The 12,161-nt window shown below is 38.5% G+C and overlaps 1 protein-coding gene across 4 annotated transcripts in view; it reads left to right on the top strand.

Annotated features, from left to right (window-relative positions):
- Positions 1-12,161, top strand: part of fynb (FYN proto-oncogene, Src family tyrosine kinase b) — an 85,752-nt gene that overhangs the window by 58,508 nt on the left and 15,083 nt on the right. For all 4 annotated transcript variants that reach the window (XM_056250871.1, XM_056250704.1, XM_056250633.1 and 1 more), the window contains exons 3-7: positions 231-505; positions 3,109-3,205; positions 4,904-5,002; positions 6,813-6,916; positions 7,822-7,971. In XM_056250871.1, the coding sequence (XP_056106846.1) occupies positions 241-505; positions 3,109-3,205; positions 4,904-5,002; positions 6,813-6,916; positions 7,822-7,971 (715 nt within the window). In that variant the 5' untranslated portion in view covers positions 231-240. The remainder of the gene's footprint in view (positions 1-230; positions 506-3,108; positions 3,206-4,903; positions 5,003-6,812; positions 6,917-7,821; positions 7,972-12,161) is intronic.

Genomic DNA, 12,161 nt, shown 5'->3' with positions numbered 1-12,161 from the left:
TTTTCATTTAATTATAAATCACATTGTGTTCGAAAACATTACATTCAGTTTGCACAAGTATGTTCTTTATTTATATATATATATTATATATATGTGTGTGTGTGTGTGTGTGTGTTCTTTATTTATATTTATATATATATATATATAAAAAATATTTGTTATTATAAAGTATGCTAAGGTGTACTTATATGGTAGTTTATTCCTAATCTCTCTCTGTCTTCATTTCATAGATCATAGAGGATGGGCTGTGTGCAATGCAAGGACAAAGAGGCTGCTAAGTTAACAGAGGACCGGGACACCAGCTTGTCTCAGAGCGGAGTAGGTTATCGATATGGTGTCGACCCTACGCCACAGCATTACCCCAGCTTCAGTGGGGTCACTGGGGTCGCTGCCATTCCCAACTACAACAACTTCCATGCCACTGGGGTCACGCAGGGAGTGACCGTCTTCGGAGGGGTCAACACAGCAACACACCAAGGCACGCTGCGCTCGCGAGGAGGCACAGGTAACACACACTTCATTAGAATTTCTGACACACACTTTTCTTACAACTTACAACTGCCCAAACCTCATTGTTAGTCAATGTTGCTATTTTTGGCTGCTCAAACAAAATGCAGTGTTTTCATAATGCTTTTTCAAAGTTACTCAGTTATGGGCTCTCAATCGACCTCTGTTGTTGAATCTTGTTTTTTTGTCTGCCTCCATATTTGCCAAACTTCAAAAACGTCTAATTTGACCTGAAAAAAAACATTTGTTGACCTCAGAATTGATCAAGCAAAAAGACGTTTGAACAAGCAAATCTGAACATCATATATTGCTGCCTTGGCTGAAATACAAGAGGAGGAAACTTCCATTTTATTATTTATAATTTGTTAAAATATTAAATGTGCAGCATCATATCTCAGTGCCCATATTTGTTGGCGGTCAAAAAAACGTGTGCATTCTTGCAGACTTCATGAAATGACTATTAAAAATAAAGTTTCTTTATTGTTATCTTTGGTTCCTTGAAAATAACTTTAACTTCCTCAGAAGCTTTCCATTGCACAAAAGGTCTTAATCCACTTTTATCCTATGCCCCATTATGCTTTGTGCAAATTATTGGAATATCTTCTGTTAAACTGTAAACAATCAGCAAAAGGTTCACTCTATCAACACAATATGCATTTTTTTCTTTGCTTTTTTTAATTTATCTGGGTACAATGAGATTTACTCACCCTTCAACTATCAAAAAATAAAAGGGATAACCCCAAAAGCTTGATTCTTTCCGCAGCAATAAAATGGGTTGGTTATATATATGCAGTTATACTTACACTGCAGTAATATATGTCTATATTATGTAACATATGTTGCCTTAATCAAAAATCTTTATTAACTTTAGCATTGAGTGATAATATTTCAGTGTGCTTTCCGTCATTTTGACAGTGATAGGGATTAGAAGTGAAAAGGAGAGACAATTACATTTTAAAGCATCCGTGTGAAAACAAACCTGGAAAGAAACGTAAGGATTTTGGGGAGAAATACCAAGAGATTCTTAGTGCATTTCAGTGAATTATTAATGGGATATATTGTAAATTAAATCGGGAGAGCAGACCACAGTATGTTGTCTTCGTTTTGTGACAGTTGAATACAAAGAAAAAATTATTAATTAAGAGGAAAATACGTCTGAAAATAACATATGAATCAAATTGGCAGCTTATTCAGTCAAACTGATGGATAAGGATTATTTGTAGTGCAACCTTATCATTTGCGTTTAACGTTATCAAACAGCTAATGATGTGTTGCTAATGTTACACAAACCATGTTCCCGTTCGCCATCTCAATCTGTCTTCTAGAAATCAGCATCCTTAGAAACGCTTTGAACAACTCCAATCGTCAGTGAAGAAAAGCATATAGTTCATCATAATATCATAACATACATCATATATATATATATATATATATATATATATATATATATATATATAATTCACCCGCTATATTGCTAAATGTACCCGATTTGTCATATTAACAGAAAAATATACCGGGATATCCCGTCTTCTCTTGAGACTCCCCTGCTAGTTCACTGTTAATGATATGCTGTCCGCACGTTGATCTGATTGGTTGCAAGGTAGTTTGTGACGTCAGAAGAACACCAGCGATTTCAAACCGTGTTTTTGAGACTGTCTTTGGTTCACTGCAGTTTTAAGGAGAAAACACTCAGCAATGCTGTTGACATGAATTTGCACATGGTTTGTCTTAAAGCACATTAAAAACACCACATAGACACATAAACAACATTAAAAGCTGGATTTTACCACAGGGGGACTTTAAGAACTGTCCACTGTTTTATTGCATTGCAACAAAACAAAAAGTGGAAACTTTATTTGGCTTATCCTTTCAAATCTAGTGTGACCTCTGATTGGTCATGAGATTGCCAAGATGTATAAAGATTGGTCTTCACCATCACTTATGGCTTATGGCCTCAGACTGCTAACTGTCGAATGTGAGCCCGTTGAGGTTGATTGTTTTACATTCCTGTCTTACTGAGTGTGTGCCTAATGACAGATTTTAGGTTTGGGTTCCATCTAATGAAGGGTTTGGTTTGCCTGTGTCCCATTACTCTGGTTCCATGTCATGACCAAATTTCTCAAATCTTGTGGGAATCATTTGAGGCAAAGACAGTTACACAGTCAAAGTGAAATCTAAATGACAATAGTGAAGACGACTTTGCATTGCCAGACGAGACAAATGTTCCCCATCCCGATCCCACACAGCTTTCTTTATAATATCCCATCGGGAGAGGTGTGGCTTTCAGCTTCCTTTAGACCAGACATCATCAGTGTGTGTGTGTGTGTAGGTCTGTTTGTGTGTGTACTGTGCTGGACTGGTGATCTTGAATCGGCTGAAACAGTCTTGACTCCTGAAATGGCTCCTGAAAGGCCCTAATTGCAGGTCTTGAATGTCATTCGATCTGTCTGAAAGCCTCCGCCGACCAAAATGGCTTTTTCTTTCCCAGTGCTCACGTTGCACTATGTTGTTGTCCATTTCCAGGATATAAAGTATGCTTTAATTTATTCTTAATCCTCATGGTGCTGATGTGCTCTCTCTCTCTCTCTCTCTCTCTCTCAGGTGTGACTCTATTTGTTGCTCTCTATGATTATGAGGCTCGTACTGAAGATGATCTCAGCTTCAGGAAAGGAGAGAAGTTTCAAATCATCAACAGCACGTAAGTCAAAGACCTGAAACATAAGCTATGTTCGGAATGGATTACTTGTTCACTACTTGCTGATTTAAACTGAATCATGTCAAAGTCCCTTTAAGGCAAGTCAGGTCACACACTATTTTAGTAACATCCCCAGACAGTCATTTTTAGCCATGCAAGACCCGAACCCCTTTCCTAAACATAACCGTCAGTGGGGTCATATATCGAAAAAGTATGAATGAAATTAGACACAAATTTGCGGAACTGCCGTGAGTGTGTTGATAAAAAAAAAAAGGTCCAGCTAATATGCATACGCTTTATTGAATAAACACAGACGATTGGCTCTTTTAACTGTAAGTTGAAACTTATTTTCCAACAGCCACAGCATATAGTGTAATTTCTTCCATTATCAATATATATACGAGTCGACTAGATTTTTACACGCGTACAATGTTGTGTACAATCTCTGAAACGGTTTCAAATATTTGTCACGTGACCTTATCACAATGTATGTGCATTAACCATGTTACAGTTGTCATGTAGGATATAAATATTGTTCTTTTTGGCAGCCAATCAAGTAATAAGTTGTAACAGGGATTTTAAAAATCATGCCTAATATTACTTCTATTCAACACACTGGATAGGAAAGGTCAGTGAGTGCATTGCATTGTGGGAAAACAGTACTTATACCACAGAAATTTATATTTTGCACTTAGTCATATTGCATTCATACTTTATTGAAACTACACTTACAACAGTTATATGAATTCCGTCTAGTTTTAATTCGACCTCCTTGAATTCAAAGGTAGGTATCAAGGAAGTTAGTAAGTAGTAGTAAGCCTGTTTTGCATTGTTGCCAAAATGTTTTATAATATAGCGCCATCTGCTGGTGGTAATGTAACCTGCACTGCTTAGTACAGCAGGTCTTCTAATGTCACGCTATTACTATAGTGTGTGTGTGTGTGTCTGGGGAAGTGGATACAATGATTGTGAGAGATGAGAGAGGCTGTTCTTGGAAATGATGTTTTGTATGAAGAGCACATGCTATTTGAGAGAGGGAGAGATTGGTTATTGGAGAGGGGTATTACACGAAGGGCATGTTAAAGAGAGAGTAGGATGTTATCGAATAAATGGGATGTTCACAGAATTACCAGATCGTTTTCCACTCTGTAAGTGAAAGTGTGTGTGTGTGTGTGTTGTGGATGTGGTTGTTTACTTGTGGTGAATTTGCTTTGAAAGGTTTGTAGGAGACAGATGTGAGGCAATGACCAATACTGTGATGAAGGGATCATTATAAAAATTGAAGAAAAACACACACAATCTCTCTCTCCTCCACAGAAACATTAGTGGTACCTGCATCTGGCCTTTCAGTCTTTCACACAACAACCTGTTTCTGTTTGAAGAGGTAGAAGTATAGTGTGTGTTGAGTTTGACATTGTAGTAAGAGGATTGACGGATGACTGAATGAATGCCTGAATGGATGGATGGTTAGATGGAAGAAGACTGATGTACTGAAGACTGGATGATGGATGAACAAACAGATAAATGGTTGTAAGATGGATTGATGAATGAATGGACAGATGAATGGATGTATTGGATGAACAGATGGATGAACATACGGAAGGACAGATTCATGGACAAATCTGCAAAAAAAAAAAAAAATCTTAAGCCTAAACATGACAAGAAGTGTGTGTGTTTTCTGTCTTTGTCTCTTTATGTCAGTGAGGGTGATTGGTGGGACGCCCGCTCTCTCACTACAGGAGGAACCGGCTACATTCCCAGCAATTACGTCGCCCCGGTGGACTCAATCCAGGCTGAGGAGTAAGTCTTGGATTTGTGTGTGTGTGTTAAATACACCGGGCTGTGTTAAGGGTGGGGGTACAGTGATGTCATTCGGTTCACTCCTACCTTAACCCAGAGACCCCTCAGTAAGATGCTTGACAAACCTCAGCCCTCTCTAAATGAATCCAGAGGCAGTTGTAGTGCAGGGCGGTGCTTGAATGTTATCGCTAGGCAACATTTATGTTGTTGTTGTTTGGGACAAAGTACAAAGACACCTCCCAAAAACGGACCCACGTATTACCATTTTATCAAGCTCAACCGTATCTGAAGCATAAAGGCAGGGCTGATTCTAGGCATAGGCGAACTAGGCGCTTTCCAAGGGCACCAATGAGCAACACTGCATTTTAGCTAAAATTCACCACGTGCCAAGTACATTTGAGCAGTCAAATATTAGTTAAAAAAATTATATTTTAAAGTCCCCCTGTGGTGAAAATCCAGCTTTTAATGTTGTTTATGTGTCTATGTGGTGTTTGTAATATGCTTTAAGACAAACCATGTGCAAATTCATAAGTCGACAGCATTGCTGAGTGTTTTCTCCTTAAAACTGCAGTGAACCAAAGACAATCGCTGGTGTTTCTGACGTCACAAACTACCTTGTAACCAATCAGATCAACGTGTGATCGTCAACGAATGGATCTTTTTGCATATTCATAGAATCGCTTGTACTAAATGAGGCAAGGGGTGTAGAGATACATTCAAGCTATTTTAAGTCATGAACGTTTGTTTTTTTTCAAGGAAAAACGTCAAATATGTCATTTTGGTGATCAAAGATGAGTTTTAAGTAATAACATTATTGACTACAGGGGGACTTTAAATGTTGTTTGAAAGACGGCAATCAGAAATCCAAGTACTTTAGTGTATATTGAAGTATATTGACAAAATGAATGGTTATGATAAATTTTTAGAAAACAATTATCCAGAAAACATCAGTGTTTCTCTGTCAGTAATATACCAACATCTATTTCAAATATTCGTGACATTATCCTAATCCAATGCACCAATCGCCATCTTAGATGTATTCTATCCTATAGTTTCCTATTGGAATGGCTGGATTCTGCCTCTGAAATTCCACTGAGCAACAGTAAATGTGACTGCATCTTGAGTTATTGTACCAAAAACGACAACAAATTAAGTTTTCTTTTCAATCCCCCTTTTTTGTTTTTCTAAAAAACCTTGTAGTCAACCCCCCTCTCTCCAAATGGATTGCCAAGTAAACCGTTTATCATAACAATATAAAAGAATAATAAAAAAAACACAACTTTAAGTTTGTTACTACTTTTCAGACACCATTTTTTTTAGACGGCAGGTACATTTCTGCTCTAAACAAAATGTTTAATTATGTTGATTTCTCCTGTGATGTCTTGGGTTACACTGTGTGTTAATGATGTCAGATTTTTTCCTCCTTATGTTTTCAAAAACCAGACTGATGTCAGACACTGGCTCAGTCTAACACGCTTAACTTTAACCAGAGGGAGATGCTTGAGTGATGCAAGTTTGCAGATGTTGTCTGCATTTTTCTGATGTCATATGTAAGGCCGTTTTAGTGTACAGCTTTAAAAAACTTTTCCCAGCCATCCTTTTTTTCTTTTTTTGATTGAGTTTACATATGTTCCTAGATAAACATTTTCTTGTTTTGACGTTATGAATAACATAAATACAGTAAAATGTTCAGAAAGAATGCATTCAATCTTTTATATAAACAAAGATCCAAGCAGTCGTGACTTGATCAACAGAATTAAGACAATGTAGACTTGGCATTCTGATCATTTGCTCTTTCTCTGTCTCTCAGCTGGTATTTTGGAAAGTTGGGGCGTAAAGATGCAGAGAGGCAGCTTCTTTCAACGGGGAACCCGCGAGGAACCTACCTGATCCGTGAGAGCGAAACCACGAAAGGTAATAAACAGCACGCACTTACTGGACACCATTACTCAAAAGTTTACTGCTCTTAGGGGTGCGATTCATAAAGAATTAAAAAAATGCATTCTGGTTACGATTCTGATTTCTCTTAAAGAGCCAGTTCACCCAAAATGGAAACTTCTGTCATCATTCAGTCACCCTTATGTCTCGTAAAGGTCAATGGGTTCCAGTGTTGTTTTGGATTTTCTTTGTGTGGCCAAAAAAAGTTGAAACATTCTTCAAAATATCTTCTTTTGTTTTCTGCAAAAGAAATAAATGCATGTAGGTTTGAACAACATGTGGATGAGTAAATTAATTCAGAATTTTAATTTTTTGGGTGAACTATCACTTGTCACACATTTCTGGTTTCTTAACAGTTTTGTGTACAGTTTTTGTCTAAATTTTCATTGCCAATGATCATTTCAATATAAAAGCATTAAATCTATTTATTTTTAGAGGCGGCACAAATGCAATCGAATAATTGGTGATAACTATGTATTATACAAAATGTGGTAACATATTTCAAAGATTTATATATATTTTTTTTTTTTAAATACTAGTGACAGACTATTCTTTAATTATAATTACACTGAGTACTTGTTGGGTTTGATTCACTTTTAAAAGAAGCCACTGAAAAAGTAGAGCATGAAAACCCCGTCACTCCAATGAAACACTAATGATGTAATCGAGTCAGTCTCATTACTAGCTCAAACTACTTAAATATTTGAATACATTTGCATATTGTGAGAATCATTCACAGAACTAACATCATTCTATTCCAGTACTCTTTAAACAACGGAACCGGTCCTGATAAAGAATTGGTTCTCTGGTTCACCATCTACTGCGTTGCCCATTCCCACACTGCACTACAGCAATCCTTCTGTTGTGTGTCTGTGTGGCAGGTGCCTTCTCTTTGTCTATCCGGGACTGGGACGATGTGAAGGGGGACCACGTGAAACATTATAAAATCCGTAAACTGGACAGTGGAGGATATTACATCACCACTAGAGCTCAGTTTGAGACCCTTCAACAGCTGGTCCAGCATTACACAGGTAACACACACTTCTCATTCCACAGACCCATCACACAGAAACACATGCAGAATTATTGTAGGTGATTATTGTTTTAACTCAGGATCATTTTTAGATGCCTGTTAGAGTTGCAAAGGCATGGTTCTATCCCATAATGCCGCTGACAGTGCTTCTGCGGTTCCCTTCAGGAGACGGCACTGCAAACCTCAACTGAGAAGCGCTTGCTCTCTCTCTCAATAGGATGTACTTTGTCTATGCTCCAGTTAACATATTGACCGTTAATGCATCGAGAATGAGTCGTATGGATTTTAGATAGCGTGTGCATTTTGCTGCTTCCATGACCTCTCATATTGAGCCCAGAGAACAAACATGCACACAGATACTCATAATAGTACATTCATCAGGATGAGCTTAACTGCGTATCAGTAGCTCTGTTGATGCTACTCTAAGGCTGTGTTTGCTTTAGCTTAACACTTTCTCATTGTTGACCGGCTTCAGTTTCAGCAGCTTGTGTTTGTCTTGGTACGCCAGTGCATTTGAAAGCAGACATTTGCTTCGATTGCTTGGTCCAAACCTTAGCGCTATTCCACCAGCTACCTCTGTCCCCCAGGTCTCGTTTCACATTACTTTACAATGCAGATGCACCAAATAATACAATCTTACTACTGTAGCTAAGGAACAACTTGGAGTGGGTGAAAATCTATTCAGAAATACATAAAGACTGGATTCTGCATTTATTCACAAAAATGTATTAAAATGATTAATCATACGTTTTTTAAAATCTTATGCAGGACAATACATTGCAGATACAGATATGTGTGACAGTCTGCACACTGTAGACGGACGTGTTTGACAGTTGCGCTTTCACATGAGCGTTGCGGGTTTTTTTAACCGCCGTGTCGAGTTAAAAAAATTACCAATGTCAGTTCCAAAACAGTGGACCAATCAGAAGACCCCAGAGGCGGGGCAAGTGTTGCAAGCTTTTGTTGTCAGTAGCGAGTTGGCATGGCAACTCTCTGAGCAGCGAGCTTTAATCAAGGTGAAATGCCATAGCCAGGAAATAGCCAAAAATATGAGCCATCTATTCTACTGATTGGCTATTTCTGTTATTTCCATTATTGCATCATGTCTCAAAATCACGTCTCTCGAGACATCATTCGCTCATCCTCATGTCGTTCCAAACCCGTAAGACTTTCGTTCACCTTTGAAACACAAATGAAAATATTTTATGAAATCTGAGAGATTTCTGTCCCTCCTTTGAATTTCCATTACACCAAAACGTTAACACTTGAAAAAGTTCATAGATATATTGTGATCCATATAAATAGAACGGTTTAATCCAAGCCTTATTAACAGACACAATCGTTTCATATAATAAACCGATTAAATTAAGGGCTTTTATTCCCATGTAAATATTGATCAACACACATTGCTTAATAATGTATATGAGCAATGAGATTTGTTCTCATGTGTCACAAGTAATTACTTTTACAAATAATTAAGTTTTGGACTTTCAATGGAGTGACACAAATTCTATTTAAAATATCTTCTCTTGTGTTTTGAAGATGAATGAAAATCTTTTGGCTTTGCAATAACATTAGGAATTTTCATTTTTTGGTGAACTAAACCTTTATAAAATGCATTATACCATAATAGGATAATTATACACTCACCGGCCACTTTATTAGGTACACCTGTCCAACTGCTCGTTAACACTTAATTTCTAAGCAGCCAATCACATGGCGGCAACTCAGTGCATTTAGGCATGTAGACATGGTCAAGACAATCTCCTGCAGTTCAAACCGAGCATCAGTATGGGGAAGAAAGGTGATTTGAGTGACTTTGAACGTGGCATGATTGTTGGTGCCAGAAGGGCTGGTCTGAGTATTTCAGAAACTGCTAATCTACTGGGATTTTCACGCACAACCATCTCTAGGGTTTACAGAGAATGGTCCGAAAAAGAAAAAACATCCAGTCAGCGGCAGTTCTGTGGGCGGAAATGCCTTATTGATGCCAGAGGTCAGAGGAGAATGGCCAGACTGGTTCGAGCTGATAGAAGGGCAACAGTGACTGAAATAACCACTCGTTACAACCGAGGTATGCAGCAAAGCATTTGTGAAGCCACAACACGCACAACCTTGAGGCGGATGGGCTACAACAGCAGAAGACTCCACCGGGTACCACTCATCTCCACTACAAATAGGAAAAAGAGGCTACAATTTGCAAGAGCTCACCAAAATTGAACAGTTGAAGACTGGAAAAATGTTGCCTGGTCTGATGAGTCTCGATTTCTGTTGAGACATTCAGATGTTAGAGTCAGAATTTGGCGTAAACAGAATGAGAACATGGAACCATCATGCCTTGTTACCACTGTGCAGGCTGGTGGTGGTGGTGTAATGGTGTGGGGGATGTTTTCCTGGCACACTTTAGGCCCCTTAGTGCCAATTGGGCATCGTTTAAATGCCACGGCCTACCTGAGCATTGTTTCTGACCATGTCCATCCCTTTATGGCCACCATGTACCCATCCTCTGATGGCTACTTCCACCATGTCACAAAGCTCTAATCATTTCAAATTGGTTTCTTGAACATGACAATGAGTTCACTGTACTAAAATGGCCTCCACAGTCACCAGATCTCAACCCAATAGAGCATCTTTGGGATGTGGTGGAACGGGAGATTCGCATCATGGATGTGCAGCCGACAAATCTGCGGCAACTGTGTGATGCCATCATGTCAATATGGACCAAACTCCCTGAGGAATGCTTCCAGCACCTTGTTGAATCTATGCCACGAAGAATTGAGGCAGTTCTGAAGGCAAAAGGGGGTCCAACCCGTTACTAGCATGGGGTACCTAATAAAGTGGCCGGTGAGTGTATGATTACTTTAATACCAATTTTGACCCATATTGAATTACACATGTACACCAGAACTTAAAATATACTTGTGTGAGGTCATGTTGCAAAACTTTTAATCAAAGTGCTTGCCAAAACAACTTTGACGTCAAACTCAAGTCCGCACCAGAAAAAAGTATGAACCCGATGTCATCATCACACTTTTATTGCCACGTGTGAGAGGATCATGTTGTGTTGATGGCCGGATACACGCTCGGGTTCCTCGAGCTCAGAGCAGATGGTACTGTACTCGGTGACCGATTCCTGAAATGATGCGTCTATTGGTGCCAAGTGTTCTGTTATCTCAGCTTTACAGTCCGGAGTAAACATTGCTGTAGCGTTGTTGGAAAATGAACACACATTAACCATTTGTTAAATGTCAAAACAAGTCCAACTGGCATGCCCAACACTATTGCCAATCAATGAGGGGAAAACATCTCAAAAAGTGCTATAACAGTTCAGACTGAATGTTTGATTGATAACATCACTGTTTTTTTTTTTCCAATCAGTTACCAGGTTTTAGTTATTAGTTATTGTTGTAGTTTTTTTTTTTTTTTAAGATCATGTAGGAAAAAAAGTCCTTAAGTCTTTGTTGCACAGGAAAGAGTTTTTTTGTGCCTTTAAAGTCCCCCTGTGGTGAAAATCCAGCTTTTAATGTTTTTTATATTTCTATGTGGTGTTTTTAATATGCTTTAAGACAAACCATGTGCAAATTCATGTCAACACCATTGCTGAGTATTTTCTCCTTAAAGTGGTCATGAACTGGCTTTTTAAATTTTTTTATATTGTTGTCTGAGGTCAATTTATGACGTTCGCTTGGTTTTTACATTCAAAACCATCAAAATTAATAAGTAGGCTATCTTCTACCCTAGTTTTGAGCCTAGCTCAAAAACGCTCGGTTTTTATGGGCGTCTCGCATTGAAGACTTGGAAGTAAACGCCCACTGCTGTGAGTGGATAACAGTTTTGCATATTATAATGAGTTTAACGTGTAATGCGCGAATCGGTGGGCGGGGCTAAACCGGGCGTGTTGAAGTAGGTGTTGATCTTCTGCAGGGGTGGTGTTTTATCCTCTTTGTCGTCATAGTTCCCCACTTTGAAAAACGAGTCGTTTGCTGAGCCTGGTGTCAATAAAAGCTTTTATTGGACTAACAAGGACGTTTTCAGTTCTGAAACTTACAGCATAGTCTTATAATATGATGACCTCTTAGATGTCAAAAGCTCAAGTAAAATTAGATTTCTCAGTTCATCACCCCTTTAAAACTGCAGTGAACCAAAGACAGTCTCAAAAATCTCTGAGCTGCTGTGTGAGTGAGTGGA

This window comes from Rhinichthys klamathensis, unplaced genomic scaffold (genome assembly GCF_029890125.1).
Source record: "Rhinichthys klamathensis goyatoka isolate OS25496 unplaced genomic scaffold, OSU_Roscu_1.1 h1tg000001l_1, whole genome shotgun sequence".
Taxonomy (NCBI): Eukaryota; Metazoa; Chordata; class Actinopteri; order Cypriniformes; family Leuciscidae; genus Rhinichthys; species Rhinichthys klamathensis.
This window is presented reverse-complemented; position numbering and strand designations above follow the sequence as displayed.